The following is a 20,216-nucleotide window of genomic DNA, read 5'->3' as shown; positions in this document are numbered from 1 at the left end:
CAAAAAATCGATCAGAGTTTAGTGATTGGAGGCTTCTGAAAATCCCTCTTGACTGGATTCTAATGATCATCATCACTGTAACTTTAGGCCTTGGCTACACTTGCAGCTGTACAGCGCTGTGAGGTAAACCTGTCTTCGTACAGCTGAGTAGGGAAAAGCGCTGCAGTCTGTCCACACTGACAGCTGCCAGCGCAGTGGCATGGTCACACTTGCAACATTTGCAGCTGTGCTGGGAGCGGTGCATTATGGGCAGCTATCCCAGCATTCATGTGGCTGCAACGTGCTTTTCAAAACGGGGGGAGGTGGGGTGGAGTGGAGTGTGACAGGGAGTGTGGGGGGGAGAGAGTGCTTTTTGGAGTGTGTCAGCTCTCTATTTTGCAAGTTCCGAACTCCCGGCCCCCTGCTCATTCATTTACTCACTCAAAGCAAACAGCAAACTGTTTGCTTTTTCTCTGTGGTACGAGCTTTGAAACCGGCACTTCCGCATTCCTGCAGCCAGTCACAACAATGGAGAGGATTGGCCACTTGACAAGGTGACTAGTACAGCGCTGCAAGCGTTTATACTCACACCCGTGAGTCGTAGCCACTCCGCTGTATCTCTTATGCTTCTCGGGGAGGTGGAGTACCTGCAGCGGTGTACCCAGAGAGATACAGCACTGTAAGTGCCCTGCCAGTGTGGACAGGGAGTGAGTTACAGCATTGGGGGAGGCTTTACAGCACTGTAACTCGCAAGTGTAGCCAAGGCTTAGTCTCTCTGACTGTCTCCTGTTATGCTGAAGCCTTCCTCACGGACACATTGCTAGGCGTAATGTCAGCAGCCTCTGGGCTCTTGGTTTCATTCAGTAAATACACTTAATTTTCCATTTATTCATTAAAATGTTTGAGAGTTCCTACTCACACACCACAAATACTTAACCTGGTATCCAGGAATCTTTACTGGACTAGTTGCTCTTCCATATTGGACCAGGTGAACACAAATAAAGTGTATAGTCAAAATGGATTTTATACATCGCTTTAGTTTTATAACAGGGCAATGTCGTATTGCTGTAAGTATTAGCTCTTAATATCTCATCCTGTGTTAAATCGGTACCTTTATTGTCTCTTGTTAATCAGATTTGCTTTGAACTTTCTCTATGGGTAAGATAAAATCCCAGTTAAGAAGTATGATTGGAAATAAAGCTAAAGCCTTTCAGTAGTGAAGATTGGAGGGTGGACTGCACCATTTTGGTACCCTTGATAAAGCAGCAGTCAGAGGGCTGGACAATCTAGGTATTGATTTGTGATGAGTATGAAAGAAGAAGACAGTGAAGTCACATTCACCCCAGAGCAACTTTCCTGTCAGTGGGGATAACGGGTTGTGAAGGTTCATTCATTAATATGTTTAAGCACTGCAGTGCTTGGATGAGAGGCATTACAAGAGAGAAAAGCAGCATGATTATTATTCTGTGGCATGGTAGAACTGGGTCTTGCGGAGGGATTTGAAGGAGAGTGCTGTGGCCTTTTCGATTAGTCTGGTTCATCGCTCCAGACCAAAGTGAGCCGGGGAAGAAAGAGCCAAGGTGCTTGTGGGAGAGGCAGATGAATGGGTGATGGAGGCTGCCATTGTGGGAGGCCTGGGGATGCTGGGGGCGATTTAGTAAGATACAGGAGCAGACAAGTAGGGAAAGGCTGCATTAAGAGGAGTCTTAAAGGTAGGGAAGAGACCCTTGTGTTCTATAGAGTGCAGAAGGGTGAGGCTACATTAACAACAATGTGTTAACCCTTGAGGGCTCAGCCGAGTTCTAGTTCATCATTTAGCAGTAAGGCATTCCCTGGGAAATATCCCTCCCTCTTCCACTCTCTGACTTCACCCCCTGAACCAAGCTTCACAATCATCATTGCCGTGAACAGTATTAAATTGTTTAAAACTTGTACTGTGTGTGTGTGTCTTTTTTGTCTGGCAAAAAAAATTTCCCTGGAACCTAACCCCCCCATTTACATTAATTCTTATGGGGAAATTGGATTCGCTTAACACAAGGGTGGGCAAACTTTTTGGCCCAAGGGCCACATCTGGGTATGGAAATTGTATGGCGGGCCATGAATGCTTATGAAATTGGGGGTTGGGGGGTGGGAGGGCATGAGGGCTCTGGCTGGGGTGGGGCTGGGGATGAGGGGTTGGGGGTGCAGGAAGGTGCTCCGGGCTGGGACCGAGGGGTTCGGACGGCGGGAGGGGGATCAGGGCTGGGGCAGGGGCATGGGAGGGAGTCAGGGGGTCAGCCAATGGGAACTGCAGGGCCAGCACTTGCAGTGGGGGCAGCGTGCAGAGCCCCCTGGCTGCCCCTACGTGTAGGAGCCAGAGGGGGGAGGTGCTGTTGCTTCCGGGAGCCATGCGGAGTGGGGCAAGAGCCCGACCCCGCTCCCCGGCTGGAGCGATGGAGCAGGACAAGCCTCAGACCCCACTTCCCAGTGGGAGCTTGAGGGCCAGATTAAAACGTCCGGAGGGTGGATGTGGCCCCCGTGCCATAGTTTGCCCACCTCTGGCTTAATGTCATTTCGCTTAAGGTAGCATTTTTCAGGAACATAACTACAACGTTAGGTGGAGTTACTATATAGCGATAGGGGGCGGTGAGGAAGGTCTGATCTGGAACGGAGTTTCCTCAGCGTTTGCAGGTGGTTAGAGCTGAGGTTTTGGTTCCGGTTCATCTCTACTTAATTAATGTTCGTTAACCTTCACCGTGGTTAATGATTGCTCACAAAGCACTGTGAGATCCTTGGATGAAAGGCGCTAGAGGAATGTAAACGATTGTTAATAATGGCTATTTATTGTGTTACTCACTGCGGCCTAGTGGTGAGAGCCCAGGCTTGGCAGCAGGACGCCAGGGTTCCAGCCTGGCCTGTGATCCACGTGGACCCTTGCTGTGTGACCTGGGTAAACCACAGAGATCTGCCCTGAGTGTAGGAGGAGGGGATAATATTGTAATAGGCTTCTCCCCTGTCCATTAGTTGGGTGTGGGTGGTTTTGGTTTGAGGGAGAGGCTGGAGGAATGGGGTTCAAACAAGTGCTTGTGGGGGGTGGGGCTGCCTGACCAGTTCTAGGGGTACCATAGTCGGGGCTCTGACTGCATAAAAGTTGGTTGGATGTTTAGACAATGTGGTCTCGCCTCATTCCTTTGAGTACCCCTATATGTTACCTGTCTTAACCATCCCTGCCTCACAGCCGGAGGGGAAATGTGGCTAATGTCCATGACACAGTGTAAGATCCTCAGATGAGACAAAGGAGCTAAGAATTACTGTACTGCTATTCAGCACTGCCCTTCTGAGCAGCAATTTGTCTCCGTGCCACTCTAGTGATCTCCGCAGAGGGAGAAATATCCCTTTGACTCAGAAATTATTTGGTGGTTAAGGCCGGGAAGCTCAGTTTACAGGAATCAGAGGGGTAGCCATGTTAGTCTGGATCTGTAAAAGCAGCAAAGAGTCCTGTGGCACCTTATAGACTAACAGACGTATTGGAGCATGAGCTTTCGTAGGTGAATACCCACTTTGTCAGATGCATGTAGTGGAAATTTCCAGAGGCAGATATAAATATGCAAGCAAGAGTGAGTCAGGCTAGAGATAACGAGGTTAGTTCAATCAGGGAGGATGAGGCCCTCTTCTAGCAGTTGAGGTGTGAACACCAAGGGAGGAGAAACTGCTTTTGTAGTTGGCTAGCCATTCACAGTCTTTGTTTAATCCTGAGCTGATGGTGTCAAATTTGCAGATTAACTGAAGCTCAGCAGTTTCTCTTTGAAGTCTGGTCCTGAAGTTTTTTTGCTGCAGGATGGCTACCTTTAAATCTGCTATTGTGTGTCCAGGGAGATTGAAGTGTTCTCCTACAGGTTTTTGTATATTGCCATTCCTAATATCTGATTTGTGTCCATTTATCCTTTTACGTAGGGACTGTCCAGTTTGGCCGATGTACATAGCAGAGGGGCATTGCTGGCACATGATGGCATATATAACATTGGTGGATGTGCAGGTGAATGAACCGGTGATGCTGTGGCTGATCTGGTTAGGTCCTGTGATGGTGTCGCTGATGTAGATATGTGGGCAGAGTTGGCATTGAGGTTTGTTGCATGGATTGGTTCCTGAGTTAGAGTTACTATGGTGCGGTGTGTAGTTACTGGTGAGAATATGCTTCAGATTGGCGGGTTGTCTGTGGGCGAGGACTGGCCTGCCACCCAAGGCCTGCGAAAGTGAGGGATCGTTGTCCAGGATGGGTTGTAGATCACTGATGATGCATTGGAGAGGTTTTAGCTGGGGACTGTATGTGATGGCCAGTGGAGTTTTGTTGGTTTCTTTCTTGGGCTTGTCTTGCAGTAGGAGGCTTCTGGGTACACGTCTGACTCTGTTGATCTGTTTCCTTATTTCCTCATGTGGGTATCGTAGTTTATAAGGAAATAAGGAAACAGATCAACAGAGCCAGACGTGTACACAGAAGCCTCCACTGGGTTAAACTTCTAACCAAGCCCTGAATGATCTGCAGGGTAAAGTGCAAGCGCCCACCGAGTATTAATAACCGTGCTCGTGATTTAACCACTGTGTGTGTTGATATTTCTGTACCCCGGGCCTTGCACAGACTCCTTCATGCAACCTTACAGTGCCTTTGCATCATCTCTCCCTTGCTCTGGACAGGTTCACTTCTGGCCCCTCTTGTTACACACACACACTTCCGTGCAACTGCTTTGCAAAACTGTCCACCTCTGAACTCTTGCACCCCCTCATTTCAGTCCCCTGTGGATTTTGCACAAATCCTTCTACAACTACCTTCTACATGGTTTAGCCACGACATCCTTATTTCCTTTCGCCAGGGGTGCTGTGCAGAGCCCTGTAGCCAGCGCACTCTGTATCCTCACCAAGCTCCTGCATCCCGCTGAGGACAGGACAAGAAGCAATGGGCTTGCATTGCAGCAAGGGCGGTTTCAATTGGACATTAGGAGAAACTTCCTGTCAGGTTGCAGAGTAGCAGCCGTGTTAGTCTGTATCCACAAAAAGAACAGGAGGACTTGTGGCACCTTACAGACTAACAAATTAATTTGAGCATAAGCTTTCATGAGCTACAGCCCACTTCATCGGAGGCAGAGAATGGAACATATAGTAAGGAGATATATATGCACATACAGAGAACATGAAAAGGTGGGAGTTGTCCTATCAACTCTAAGAGGCTAATTAATTAAGAGGAAAAACTTCTGTAGTGATAATCAAGATAGCCCATTACAGACAGTTTGACAAGAAGTGTGAGAATACTTAACATGGGGAAATAGATTCAATGTGTGTAATGGTTAAGCACTGGAATAAATTGCCTAGGGAGGTGGTGGAATGTCCATCATTGGGGATTTTTAAGAGCAGGTTGGACAAACCCCTGTCAGGGATGGTAGATAATACTTAGTCCTGCTGTGAGTGCAGGGGACTGGCCTAGATGACCTCTCGAGGTCCCTTCCAGGTCTATGACCCCCCCTGCCTCCCCCATGGGACATGGCACAGCTCAGCCTCTGCAATCTCTCCTCCATTCGCCCCTTAGTCCAGTCACCCCAGCCATGCATTGCACAACCCCCCTCCCTGCACTGCTCACCTTTGCACCGCCCCTCTCCTTGACGCACCTGTCTCTAGCCCCGCCCGTACCGCCCCCGGGAGGAGCCTCGCCCTGTCGCAGGCGCTGATTGGCTGGCAGCTCACGCATAGAGATGAGAAGGGCGTGGCCCCCGTCCGGCAGGGTCACGCGTGTGCCCGCCCCAGCAGCTGATCGCTGCCGGGCGCTATAAGAGACCGTCTGGGAGCGGGCGTAGCGGGGGCGTTACGGGCGCAGCTGATCATGGCCGCGGTGGATCTCGCCAAAGTGGGAGCCCACACGCTGAAACACGCAGTGAGCGGGCAGGTGAGCGGGGCGGGGTTGGGGGGCAGCCGCCAGGGATGGGGGGTCCCCACCTCTCCCGGCCCTGGGGAGCACGGCTGGGGGGAGAGGAGTCCCCGGGAAGCGAGCCCGCTCCCCAGGGCTGGGCCCTGCTGGACCCTGAGCTTGCACTGCTGCGGCGCGAGGGGTCCCTGGGTTTTCCCCCGGTTAGGGTCAGTCCAGCCGGTCTCCTTCCCGCTGCCCCCCGTCTCTTGCCCTCCGGGCCAGGCAAGGCAGCTCTCCGCGTCGGAAACGTGACAAAACCCCTTTGAACTAGAGGGGCGGGGCGCGAGAGACAGACACACGCAGTGACAATGTTTCATAATCAGTTATGAAAATGCTGCTTGTTTCTGAAGACTCTTGATCACCTTAGACACGCCTTAAATCTCTTTGCTACCATCATGTTGTGGTCGGTGGGTTTTTTTTTTTGCTTGTTTGCACAGGCCAACCATCTTAATTCTCAGCCAGCTGTAGCTTTGTGTTGGCCTACTTTAAAACTAATACAGCAGGGCCTTATCTCACTCTAGCAGAGTAATGATCTTGATCATGTGTCCCTAATAAACCTCAGCAGGTTCTGTTAAATGCCCTGTTTGATGGGGGTGGGTGGGTGGTTCTTGTTTTGTTTTTCAGACTCATAATAATAATTAATTATCTCCTTCCACCCCAAGTGGAAAGGACACGAGTCCGTGTTATTATAACACTTCCTGTTTTAAAAAAAACCACTTGCCTTATCCTAGGAGTGAGCATCCTCCAAACTCGGTTTTTAATCTTTCAGAGAGAAACCTCATCAGTTTATCTGCTACTGGCCAGATTTTCAAAAGTGCTCCGCTCTCATTTAGCCCCACAAATAGAGGGTTATCTGCAATGCCCAGCTCCCACTGAGCACTCCCTGTCCGTTTGGCCCCAATGCTGGGGGCTGAGTATACTTGACCATTGGGCCTCTTCTGTATAGGCCTTGTCATGGTTTCCTGGGCATAGTCAGTGGGGGCCTTTCACACCATGTTTCTCTGCTCCACTTCTCTCTAAAACCAGACAACATGGCTATAAACCACAAAGTGGGGACAGAGATAACGATTCCTCTAATACTGTACCTGGAAACGCCTCCTAACTCTTCAAACAAACTGCCTGATGAGCTTGCCAATGGACGATAGCCCTTCAATTTGATGAGGTTGCTATAACCTGTAAGTTCTGCAACAAGTGTTAGGATGCTTTCCTGGTGCTGGCCCTGTAGCTACCGGTAATGCCTCTCCGTAGGTGGTGGAGCTCCGGGCCCTGTGGCGGGACCAGCCATGTGTGGTGCTCTTCCTGCGGCGGTTTGGTTGCCAGGTTTGCCGCTGGATTGCCAAGGAGACCAGCAAACTGAAAGAGCTGCTGGACAGTCACAATGTCTGCCTGATCGGTGTCGGGCCGGAGAGCGTAGGCCTGCAGGAGTTCATCGATGGGAACTACTTCAAAGGAGGTAGGACTAGGGGATGGGAACTTCGCCCTCTAAGAGTTTCTGAGCTCTCCTGTCTCCTCTGGGGAAGTGCTGCACCCAGTTCAGAAAGCAAGGTACAGGAGCCTTTATTCATCCTTGTGCTAATGCAAAACCTGGGGTGCAGAGACTGCGAGTTCAAGGCCAGAGGGGACGACCAAGTCACCCAGCCTGCCCTCCTGACATGGTAACACCCCCTTTTCCATGCTAGAATTGTTCTTGTATTTCATTCCTGTGTATGCCAGGCAGTCATGAGTTGAAGGACGTGAACAAGGTGTAATTAGTACTTCATGGCTCCAAAAAGTTCCCTTCAGCGGGCTTGGCATTAGCAGCTGCTTGGAAGGTTAAATTATACTTGCATAACCAGGTGGAGGAAACCTGTGCATTGCTGGCAGTCTCAGCAGAGAGGCCGAGGACATGGTGGCCATGGAGTCTACCCTGCCCCTGGGGCATGTCCTCTAGAACCAGCCCCAGCCCGACTGGAAGAGCTGCATGGGGAAGCCTGCTGTACATGCTCTGTGGATAACTTCAGCTTCCAGCACTGTCCAGCAAATGCCTTTCTCCAGCCTCTAAAATTGGGACTGCCAGCCCAGACTTCAGAGCTGAGCATCTTTGCTAGCTTGCTAACTTGTACTAGGGCCAGCCGGGTGCAGTGCTGGGGCCAGGATCTGGGGGTTGTGAAGGCGGCTTAAAGTCACCTGCTTGTCTCTGGCTGCCTGTTACCCATTGCCTCTCACCCACTGATTACCTGCATCTGCAGATCTGGCCCACTCTTGACTAGCTCTGCAGAACCTGATTTCCTGCCTGAGCTCCACCACACTTCTGAGTGCCCCTCTTTTCGCCCCTCTGTCCATACCCCAGAATGTGCTGCCTCCATGCCCAGCCATTGGACCAGTCTCCTGAGTGACATTCATGCCACACCCTTCTTCAGTATAAAACTCTGTGCCATGGATCCTCATGCAACGCCACTGACGGCCTCTAGGTACTACAGGGGTGTGTGCCTGGCAGCACAAGTATTCGTGAAGTGTCTGGAGTGCTTGCAGGGAAGCTGTCTTCTGTTATAGTCATGGGCGGGGGGGGGGGGGGAGACAATTAGGTTTGAGGCAATATCTTGCTGGATGATGATGCTATTTTGTGCGCTTGTTCTAGAGACTAGTCGTGTTTTGACTATGAGCTGCTTTGCTGGCTGGCTGCTACTGAGATTTTTTTTTTTTTTTGCAGACTGTCATAAAACAAATACTGCTGAGACAGCACATCTACCCTGGTTGTGTTAACCTCACCTTTTTTCCCTCCCCAGAACTCTATCTTGATGAGACTAAGCAGTGCTACCATGACCTGGGTTTCAAAAGGTGAGTGGCTCCTATTGACTTATTGTCCCCAGTCTAAGAGAACCTCAGCCCTTAATCAAAGCAATTTGAAGGGACGTAGCTAAGATGGCTGGGGCCCATTCTAGCAGAAGGCAGCACCCACTCCTCCGACTGAAGACAGCTTTGCCCCAGTGTAGTTCTAATGGTCTCTGACTCCTGTGGGAAAGGGCTGCCACGTGGCAAACTGCAAGGCTCCCTCAGTACAAACCCACTTGGGGCGCCAGCTCTTGCCTGTCGCTTCGTTACCCTGGGGGCCATTAATGGTTAAGTGACTGTACTTGGTTTGAGACCTAGGCAAATATACAAGGCTTGGATCAAATTAAAAGCCTGGGCATACGAGCGAGATCCTGAGCTCAGTGGCTTCTGGCTAGCTTGTGCTGGTGTGCTGGAACGCACTAACCACAGGGATCCGTGGTGGTGCTTAGGGTCTTCGTTACAATGAGTCAAAGTCAACTTTCTCCTTTTCCTCCCCTGTGTGCAGCCCCCTCACCCAGGGTCGCAGGGCTCGGGCTGCAGCCTCCTCTGCCCCACCATGGGGTCATGTAGTAACTTCATTGTCCTGCAAGCCCCTTCAGACAACAAAGTTGGAGAACCCCTGGCTAATATGACAACATTCAATAGCAAGCTGCATGTAATGAGTGCAGATCTCTCTGAGAGCTTAATTATTGGGGTCAAATCCTCAGCTGGTGTAAACAGTGTAGCTCCATTGACTCAGCTGAATTAGAGCAGCAGAGGATAACCAACATGTCCTTTCTTCCCCCTCAGGTACAATGCCTTGAGTATAGTTCCTGCTGCTCTGGGGAAACCAGTTCGAGAAGTTGTCACGAAGGTGAGATCCTAGATAGTAGGAAATGCACCATCTAAAGCAGTGGTTCTCAGCCAGGGTACGTGTACCCCTGGGGTACTCAGAGGTCTTCCGGGGGTACATCAACTCGTCTAGATATTGGCCTAGTTTTACAACAGGCTACATACAAAGCACTGGTGAAGTCTGTACAAACTAAAATTTCATACAATGACTGGTCTATAGAGCAGTATAAACACTAAATGTAAGTACATATTTATATTCTAATTGATATATTTTATGACTATACGTTGAGAGTACTTGATTTGTCAGCAATAATGTGGCTGACACTTTTGTATTTGTCTGATTTTTGTGAGCAAGTAGTTTTTAAGTGAGGTGAAATTTGGGGGTACACCAGACAAATCAGACCCCTGAAAGGGGTACGGTAGTCTGGAAAGGTTGAGAACCGCTGCTCTAAAGGCCTGACCAGACTTGTGCTGAGCACTCGCAGGACTTCAATGGGTACATCTGGGACCCTTCTGTCCCACTGGCTTGAGTGGGTTTTGAGAGGGCCCTGAGCATCCTCAAGATGAGGCCTTTGTATCACACTTGCAATGGACTTGGGCTTTATTTTTCCCTCAGGCAAATGCGGACGGCATCCAAGGCAACTTCAGCGGTGACCTCTTGCAGAGTGGAGGAACAATAATAGTCAGTCAAGGTAAATAAATGTGAATCCATCTGTCAAAACTATCAGGTAACTGGCCATAGCTGGTGAAGGAGACACATTTCTAGATGACCTGCTTGGAGCAATTTGGCTGGTCGAAGAGCCTATGCCAGGAGAAGGCTTTAGAAGCCATCACATTGAAATCCTGCCTCAAGAAGGCAAGACAACTGGGTTTAGGGTGGGGAGGCTTTGCAGATAATGGAGTGGGGTGGTGGGGAAACCTGACAAAGGAAAAACTGCTAGGCAAGCATCTGAGTAGTTAGATGTATCAGTTGGTCACGAATGGATGCCATCCTTGCTAACGCTCTGCTATTTAATGGGGTCTTTCATGGTATTAGTTAGGCCAGTTAAGTCACTTTTATACTTTCTCAGATCCTGGAAAAGTGTTTTTTAGTTCTTCCTACTGCCTACAAACTAAGACTAACCCTTGACCCAGCACTGCTTGGCAGGTCCATGGCCTGCATAACGGTTCAGGCATTTGACTTCAGTTGTACTTGAAAGTATGCAGTTAACAAGAGTATACAAGGGCTCTGCCTGGCAGGGAAATCTCTTCTGGCTGAAACTTGGTACCTCCCAAATAGTGGAGTTAATGCAGAGCCCTGGCCCATCTCTGCAATGGGAGCTGTCCATGCTGTGGTGTCTGTAGCTGAACGTACTTAAGCCTTTTTTGAGATCTGATCCACAACATGTCATAGTTTTCTCTAATGCTGCATTCTCCAGTTCTTAGAGTTGGGTCCAGCTCTTACCACCTGGTGGCAGTATGGTAGAAAGCATTCTCAAAACACTCTTCTTAACAAAATTTAATTTTTTTTTTTAAAAAAACCCGTAGCTAAAATGCTGCCTCTTCTACAGAAAACAAACGTTGTTGCTAACATAATGTTTAGATGCTGGAGTGTAAAGCAATAGGAAATCCAGAGTGCACCTGTCCCAGTTGGATGTATAGAATGTCTGAGTACAGAACATGCTGCTTCCTCTTTAATAAAATAGCCCTCTACGAAGTCAAAGTTCTTGCTTGGGTCTCAAGTCACACTAGTATGTCAGACTGCTCTCCGTTCTGCCGCAGAACATATTCTGAGTGACTTCTCAAAGGGGAGCTGGCAAACACTTGTGATGAACACACCTGTATTTATTGTTTGCCGACCCAGGAGTGACGCTAGGTTTTTGTAATTGTTGGAAACGTCAGTCTTCCTACAGGCTTTAGGAAAGCCCCATGCTACCCTAGAACTGCTGCATCTGGAATTCACATGAGAGCGTGGGTCAGTACAGGTCACTGCAGACACAGGACTTGTACACACTAGCGCTCTACTTCGGTATAACTTAAGTCGCTCAGGGGTGCTCCCCTGAGTGATGTAAGTTACACCGACCTAAGCACTGGTGTAGACAGCGCTATGTTCGTGGAAGAGCGTCTCCCACTGACATAACTACTGCTGCTCGGGGAGGTGGGGTGAGTAATTTGATGGGAGAGCTCTCTCCCATCGGCATAGAGCGTCTGCTGCTGTCGCAATTCTAGTGTAGACTCAGCCCTGAGATTGCGAAGGTTTGAATGGGGCATGGAGGGCAATCTGATCTCTCACCCCTAAAGTGTTTTGCAGTCTGTGGTTCACTCTCTCATTGGGGTGCACGTGAGCTGTTCTAGTTTTGATGTGGACGGGACAGGCTGTCAATCAGTGACCCCTTATTAAAGGCTACATACATTCTCTGCCTTGCTGCCCAATGCTGGTCATTTGTAATGACCTTAAATACATTCTGTCCTTTTTCAGGTGGAGAGAAGTTGCTCCTGCACTTTATACAGGATTCACCTGGTGACTATGTTCCCTTGGAAACAATCATCAAAAGCCTTGGGATCTCGGCAAGTGTTAAAGAGGGCGTGAAACCTCAGGTAAGAGCTATTGTTCCTCTAATGCTGGAAACTGAGCTACCATTTTAAAAAGGAAGGAACCTGCTGGAGCCACCTCACTCCAAACTTTACCTAGCTCTAGTTAAAATAGAGCACTGTACCAACAACGAACCAAGCTCGTCTCCAGGGGAGAGGAATGCACACTCCAGACGTGTGATTGCTAAAGTGCACTGACTGATCAGTATCAGAGGGGTAGCCGTGTTAGTCTGGATCTGTAAAAAGCAACAGAGTCCTGTGGCACCTTTAAGACTAATAGATGTATTGGAGCATAAGCTTTCGTGGGTGAATGCCCACTTCGTCAGACGCATGTGACAAGCCCACGAAAGCTTATGCTCCAATACATCTGTTAGTCTTTAAGGTGCCACAGGACTCTCTGTTGCTTTTGACTGATCAGTGTAGACCCTGCTGGAGCGTGCTCGGAGTTCCCTGGTGTGCTTTAACATGGTGCTCTTTCATACCCGATAACAGGAAGTAGGTGTTGCTCCTGTTTGCCAAGAGAGACTACACTTTGAACAGGACTACATTAAAACACACTAGGGGACTTTAGTGCCCTCCAGCAGGGTCTGTACAGTCCTGTTAGTGCGCTTCAGTAATCATTGGGTGTAGTGTGCATTGCTGCTCATGTAGACAAGCCCTCACTCTCTGTTCGCTAGCAGAGTCAAGACACTCCCATAGAGATGCTTGAAAAGTAGTGGATCTACTGCAGTCAAGGAAAAAATCAGGGGGTGGGGGAAATGTAGCCTGAATGAATCCTTGGCAATGTGTCTGTGTTTAATGAAAACAGACCAGGTGGCCTAGCACTTCCACCCCACGCCCTCTGGAACCTAGAGCCCTGCTGTGTCCTCCAGAGAGGGTTAATATGGAGACCAGGACCATGTTCTGCTGCTAGTCACTACCGTGACTCCTCTGAAGTCTGGACCCGAGCAGAAATGGAGCTTCTACAGGGATCTTTGGCAAAGCTAGAGCAAGAGGGGGGCTAAATCTGTGCCTTCCCTATAGCAAAGCTACTGTTGCCTTATAATCCAGCTCAAAGGAGCACTTCTACCCAAGAGTCTCCATGTGCTTTTCAGACCCTTTGCGGGAGGGGAGAGCTGGGTGAGCAGCATGAGGCACAGAGGAAGTGTCAATCTGGGCAAAATGTCTTGAGCTTTCAAAAAGGGGACTCAATCCTTATGAACTTTTCCTCTTATTCAACCAGCTCTGGAGCAGGGTGGGGCTCGAGCCTGGGACTCCTGGCTTCCAGTGCGCTTCTTCCTCCTAAAACACCCCTGCTGCAGTCCTGAGCTGACTGTCTGTCTCCTCCCCCTCCCTTAGATCTGTGAGAGGCTCCAGCCGTCCTCATGCTGTTACCTGGGGGTTTCAGAACCCAAAGCAGTGGTACCTTCACTGTTTCACTCCAGGCAGTATCAGGAATAAATCCATGGGAACCCAGCAATTTCTGTCTGATAAAATGATTTAATACAAGTAAACGTGCTTGTATTTAAAACTACAAATAGATATTAAGCATACACAGGCATAAGCAATAAGTTTAGGACGTTCCAGATATAGTTACCCACAGTCTGAGATGGTTTTGAGTAATCACTAGCCAGACTTCCAGGGGCCCTCTTTCTGTCCAGTTTATGGGGAGTTTAGATGTCAGCTCCTTTTCCAAAGAAAAGCTCCCTCGCACTGTTCCAAGGTATGTACTTTTACCTAATTTTTTTTATAGCTAACTTTAATAAAACACAAAACCTTAGTGACTTTTAGTGGGTCAGCATTCTAACCGTTACTGGATTACCAATTTTCACACAAACAGCAAAGGGAAAACAGGTAACTATGCCAGCTTTCTCTTTGCTGTTTGTGTGTGAAAGCCCTCTAGCAGAGGTGTGGCAAGGACAGCCAGATTCCCATCAGCTTGCTGCTAAAGAGGATTTGGAAATCACTGGGCAGCTCTTAAGGCTAATGCTCTTTGGGAACAGAGCACAGTGTAATGCAGTTTGCCTGTTCCTAAACTGTCCCCAGGATCTCTGTAGCAGTAGCTCAAATAGCCCCTTGCAGCTGAGATTTGTAGGTGCCACTAACTCTTGCTGAGCATCCAAGACTTCCAAAGAGAAGTCTTGGTGCCTGACTTCCAAAGAAATCAGGCTCTCCAAGGAGTGGGTAGAACAGTTACTTGACTACCCACACACAGTCACTATCGGGGGGAGGGGGGTAACCGTGTTAGTCTGTATCCAAAAACAACAAGGAGTCTGGTGGCACCTTAAAGACTAACAGATTTATTTGGGCATAAGCTTTCGTGGGTAAAAAAACATCACTTCATCAGATGTGTGTGGGTAGGAGAGGAAAGGACCAATCAACTTTAGTGCCTTCCCCCTGAGACAGTATACGTGACTGGGAGGCTAAGCTGTCAATGCCCTCCAACAAATTTGTCCCATAAGGTTAATGGCAGCAGCCTCACTGATACCTACAGTGCTTCCAATTACCAGAGGAAGGTGCTTTTAGACTGGCCGAGCCAGCAGTAGGCCTAAAAGGAGATGGTGTGACTAGGGATTTCAAAGGAAGGGCAGATGACTGGCTGGGCTTAAATACTTGGCTATGCTGGCACAGACTCACTCGCAGATGGAAAGATTCCTCTAAGTGGGAGGCTTAATAAACGTGTATGGAAAATCAAGTATAACGTCCATGTGCTGTGGTGACTTGGAACAAACCCCTCCCTGGTGTGTTAATTATCACTTGGAACAGCAGTTCTGGCACTTGCCCCTAATGGCACCTTTCTGCAGAATCATTAAGTTCCACAGTAACTACACTGTCAACCATGCAACTGCCCCCTGACCTGAACTGTTCCTCAGGCCCGGCGACAGCAATTCTGGGCCCCAGGGCAGAACAGTTCCTCCTCCTCCTCCCCCCAAACGCTTCCCCTTGTTTTCTCGGGATACGTGCACTCTAGTCTCTTGTCTGAGACACTAGGCTGCTATTGCAACTCAACAAGGATCTACTAGAGAGACAGCCTGTAAAACACGGGTTCATAACTTCCTTGGTCAAAACTCTAATTTCCTTCCATCCACTAGTTATTGTGAACTTGTAGCCACTCTGGGGTTTTCTTGCAAATGAGATAAAATGTGTAAACTACTTCTTTGTGTTCTTGGAGAAATAGGCCAAGACTCTTTACTCCAGGATCAGTTCTATTGAGTAGAATAACAAATCCTAGACTGATAGTATTGCAGTTGTCACAGACACCTACCTCTTGCTCTGTTTGTACAGCACACGAGATGTACCCATGGTTTGCACCCATAAGCTGAGAGAGAATTCCTGCAGGAAGTGGACAAACAGGAAGCCAAAGGCAGCCATCATTGCTGCATATGAAAGTGCACAGCTTGAGGGTCTTTGTGCTTCGAGGGAGAAGGAAAGCAACCCACGTAGGGAGCCCCAGGAAGGGTGGATTAGGGTTTGTTTGACCTGGTGGAAGAAGCCTGGTTTTTCAGGTTCAGAAGTGGATTCCAGGTACAGGTGCCTTTATGGAGGCCATGAGATGAAGCTGGGGTCTAACCTAGTGGTTTAGACAGGCTAGAAGAAAAGGAGGACAAGTGTAGAGAAGTAAAAGGAGCAAAATAATCTTTTGTGTAGGACTTCCTGGGTGTCTCCCCTGCCCCGTCTCCCCTTGGGCTTGAGGGAGCCACTTTGCTAACCCAATGACTCTGTCTCTACAGTGCGATGAAGAGGCCTGTACCAGATGATGGAGAGGAGCAGGGAGCAATTTTTCTTTAAGCAAGAAAGAAGCCAATGTGGTGACCTTCTCTGTTCTACTGCTTCATAGCTGCTGTAATCTCACCCCACTGTATCTATATTCATACTTTTGTATAATGGCCAAATCACTGAAGTGTGAGTAAATGCCCTAAAGCAAAGTGCTGTGTCAGACTGTCTTGGACAAGCATAACAAAGCTTTCCCTGTTGCTCAACGTTGTAACCAATCACAGCTAGTATGGTGGCTTTCTCATTGGATCATTTTGATCAGGTGACCAGTAGGTGTGAACAAGAGTATTGTCTGAGGATTTTGACAAGGAGAGCCTCTCTTGCTTCATGGCCAGTGCTAATAGTTTGTAGACTTCCCCTATTCGCTTTCTTCCCTGGTTAGAAGTCCTTTCCACCCACGTTACACTTGTCCTGCTTTGCAGAAACACTTCGTTAGCAGGTGGTGATGGCTTAACTTTATCCATCTGTGTTAACACTTCACCCTTCTTAAAGGCATTAAAACAGAAGAGCCTTACAGATGACTGTGGGCAGAGTGCCTGAACACACTTCTAAAGCTGGGCCAGTGTCAGCTTGGTCAGATGGCAGCTTGAATCAGCGTCTTAGCTGAAGTAGGCTGTTGGAATACATACCCTGGGGTGCACCAGCAGGTGGAGATCAGGCTGCTGCCTGCACCCAGAACACCGCATGCTCTTTCATTTAATAAAAGAGCTAAGACTCTGTACTCTTCCTATCTGAGGCTGGTGTCTGAATAGACTTTACTGTAGCTTCAACCTAAGCTACAGTAAAGTGGACTCAAGATTTTTTTCCTTGGTGCAGAGAAATAGATTTTGTAGGTAAATAATATTTAACAGGCACCACATGCCATTCAAAAGACTCTGAGGAAAGCCCAGCAGCCCTATCTACCTTCCATCTCCCTACCTATCCCTCATGATCTTCCTAATGATGAAACTTTAACACTAGCCCTGAATAATCCTTATGTCCCAGGAAAACTCCAGGACATGAGCCTCTCTGGTCATCAAATCCAGGCTGTGAGGAGCAAAGAATGCCAGATCCCAGAGAAGCATTGATGCCTTCCTCCTCCTAAAGCCAGTGTGCATTCGCTGAAGTGCTTGGAGCAAGGTCAGCCATTGGGTCAACTAGGTGCATTTAAAGAGCCATATTCTAACTGCAGACACACCCAAGAGTAGGAGTCTCATGCTGACACTGGAGTTTAACCTTCAACTGTCCTCATTATTTTCTGTTGTGTGAACTAATTGCAATAGGTTTCCTGGTTTGGAAAAGGTGAGTAAGTGGAGATGGACAATAAACATGACAAATAAAGTGACTATTATTCTACCTGCAACTGTACACAAATGATTTAATAAGCTGATTTTCAGAGTACTTAACACTTCTTTGTAATTAGTCATTTCATTAAAAACAGTGTAGAAATAGGAAACACTTAGAGAAAGACTAGCTTGACTATTGTACACATCAATGATGCACATTTAAATATGATGTAGGTTAATTTCTTGTGATCACAGCAAAACATATACAGCATTTCCCCTGTCAAAAGCTGAGGGTGATACTTCTTCTACTTTGCCATAGCAATGCATAGCACTCTGCAAAGGGAAGGTCCCTACCCTGAAGAGGTTACAACTTTTGAACTAGGACCAATTGCAAACCTTGTCTAGTCATAGATTCCAAAGGCCAGAAGGGACCATTGTAATCCTGTAGTCTTGACCTCCTCGATAACACAAGCCATGGGCTTCCCCCAAATAATTCCTAGAGCAGATCTTTTTAGAAACATCCACTCTTGTCAGAATATGAATATCTCAAATCTTACACTGCATCATCCATGCAATTCTGGTTAATTTATCACCAGAGCAGAAAAGCACTCAGGCGTCTACCACCTTCAAAGCAAAGTCTTAAAGAAGCAGTGAAGTTGTTTTTTGTTTTTTAAACGGTGAATGAAAATATTTTGCAAGCTGTTGTAATGCAGAGCTGAGACTTCTTCTGTGCTATACCAGTGCCTTGATCTTTGTATAGGTATAGCTTTCTAATTGCGGGGAGGAGAAAAGGTCTGAATACTTGGCCTGGAACTTCATAAAATGGGAGAATAAGAGATCTGGTTAATTTTTAAACTGTAGCTGCTGTAGCATGCTGTATGGTTCCAATTGTAGATTGAGTCACAAAGTGCTGATTAGAAATGGAATCTAATTTTAATATACACCAGGCATACGAACTGCATGTTAACCGAGGAGTTAACAAATGTGTTATATCTTGGTGCTTAATTTTACCAAGTGAAGGGGCTATCCTTCCTGTTTTCTTCCAACTAAACCACCTTTAGGGTGTTTAATCATCTGCTTTATCTTAATTGAACATCTAACTGCCAAGAAAAAATGAGATCCAGGTTCCTAACATTAAGGGTAATTGAAACTTGCCAAATACACACTGATTTTTATCCTGGTAGGTGAATGCTTCACCATGCCCAGTATTTTACCATCTAAGCTAATTGAACAAGCCCTACCTCACTGGAAGTGACCAAGTGCCTTCAGCTACTCGCTGATGGGAAGTAGATGTGTTATGTTAAACTTCAGTAAATCCCAGAGGTGCCCAAATGATTTCTCCCTGAAAACTACCCCGGAGGAGACCTCAGCAGAGAGTTCCTGTGGCCAGGTTCTGCATCTGCAGCTGTCATTTCAGTAAGTAGACTTTTTAGGTCACTGACTCAGCGAGGAAGGTTTTGTTTTATACATCCTACAGCAGGATGGGGGGGGGAGGCAAATTTTTTTTCAAAAAAAGCTAGCGAAGCTTGTTTCTAGACTCATCTGTTTGGTTTTATGCCTCTAGACTCGGGGGCCAGATTTTTCAAAGGTCTCTAGGCTTTAAAGGCCAGATCCTCAAATATATTTAGGCTCATAACTTGCATTTATTTATTTTTTTCCAGTGGGAGTTAGGCACTTCAAGCTAGATTTTCAAAGACATTTTATTCTACCAGCCTCATTAATGGCTTGAATCTGGTTGTAGATTTTCATTTCTTAGTTGCAGAGCCCATTTAGGTCTAAACACTCCAGCTACCACTGTACAGGGTTGGGTCCTAAACCCCCATTTTCTCCAGCTGATGTTTATATAAATACCAAAACCAGGAGCTTTAGAGAGCAGTCTCATGTATGCACTCTCTCTCTGCCTGAGCAAGCATCTCTAATGTATATGGTCATGCTTGTTTGAGATCTGGTACGTAATACAGCTAAGTATGAAAATAGCCCATGCTCAGTGAATAGCAGCATGTTCCTAAGGGTTTAATCCTGTCCTTGTTTATACCCCCTGCAATACCAGCGTGCATAGACCGTCCTAGGTGGGGCTGAGCACTATCACCTTATCTTGAGGATCAGGCCCTAACTAATGGCACCAGTTGCTTACAGACATAAGGGAAGGCAACTGCCCATGTTACTACAAAGGCTTTCTCTCTTCTATACACCACTCCCGTGGACTTTGTGGTACATAGGAGAGAGATTAGACCCTGAGAAAGCACAAGGTCTCTGAGTTGGGGAGGGAGGGGATAAGGGCAGATAGGTTAGTCATTAAATAAACTCCTTAATCTAGAAATTCAAAATAAATGAATTTGGGATTCTCTGCTGTAGTAGCGGCTCTTAATTTTTAGATGAACTTCATTTTGCCAGGAGAAGGTAATGTATTACATGTACATGCAAATATTATCCAGACTTCATTTGGTAAGACCACACTATTACTGTCAAATAGTAAAATAGCTCAGTGACAACTAGACACTTCTCTCTAGTATAAAGCTGCTACTGGTAATTAGTGCTGATTTAATGAAGTGAATTCCAGCATGCATCAGTTTCTTTTGTTTTTAACTCAATGACTTTAAATTTGAAGATTGTTCTAAGATTATTTTTTTTAAAGGGGTGAGGGGATTAATTAATTTTGTTAATGAAACTTGCTTGCTAGATGGACACTCAACCACAAAATAGAACTCTTACCAAAACGCTACTGACCCTGGATGTAAGTCGCATTCCATAAAAATAAAATTAATCTTAATTATGCATTACATAGATACTAAGTGAATTAATAACTTGGTTTGACATCTGTTAAGATAAGGAATACCAAATGTTGTTAAATTATGAAGAATAAGTGGTATCCTGCTTTCCAGTGGTACATATACCAAAATTAAACATTTTCAATGAAGAATGTTCAAGTCCAATATAAAGGATTGACCATTTCAGTACTAGTTACTCTGAAATTTTAGCATTCATGGAAGAAAGCAATCCAGACCTGTTTCTACAGATAAATGCCTGAACAGTTTGCTGCAGTACAAGTTTTATTTATATAAAAATTAACAAGA

The 20,216-nt window shown here is 47.1% G+C and overlaps 1 protein-coding gene across 1 annotated transcript; it reads left to right on the top strand.

Annotated features, from left to right (window-relative positions):
- The first annotated feature begins 5,805 nt into the window (after nt 1–5,805).
- PRXL2B (peroxiredoxin like 2B) lies at nt 5,806–16,029 on the top strand. Its single transcript, XM_024207898.3, has 7 exons — nt 5,806–5,890; nt 7,160–7,364; nt 8,677–8,728; nt 9,512–9,575; nt 10,170–10,245; nt 12,012–12,130; nt 15,835–16,029. The coding sequence occupies exons 1-7, from the start codon at nt 5,828–5,830 to the stop codon at nt 15,859–15,861; spliced, it is 606 nt and encodes a 201-aa protein (XP_024063666.2). The 5' UTR covers nt 5,806–5,827; the 3' UTR covers nt 15,862–16,029.
- Nucleotides 16,030–20,216: the final 4,187 nt, after the last annotated feature.

Source organism: Terrapene carolina, unplaced genomic scaffold (genome assembly GCF_002925995.2).
Source record: "Terrapene carolina triunguis isolate 2854851 unplaced genomic scaffold, T_m_triunguis-2.0 Scaffold714, whole genome shotgun sequence".
In the NCBI taxonomy this organism is placed as follows: Eukaryota; Metazoa; Chordata; order Testudines; family Emydidae; genus Terrapene; species Terrapene triunguis.
Note: the sequence above shows the minus strand (reverse complement) of the source record. Positions and strands in the feature narration are given on the sequence as shown.

Bases quoted from the DNA above. Each gene is read 5' to 3' on its own strand.
- PRXL2B (XM_024207898.3), top strand. From the start codon at position 5,828: ATGGCCGCGGTGGATCTCGCCAAAGTGGGAGCCCACACGCTGAAACAC. The intron at 5,891-7,159 runs GTGAGCGGGGCG...GCCTCTCCGTAG, and splicing joins AACACGCAGTGAGCGGGCAG to GTGGTGGAGCTCCGGGCCCT. The intron at 9,576-10,169 runs GTGAGATCCTAG...TTTTTCCCTCAG, and splicing joins TTCGAGAAGTTGTCACGAAG to GCAAATGCGGACGGCATCCA.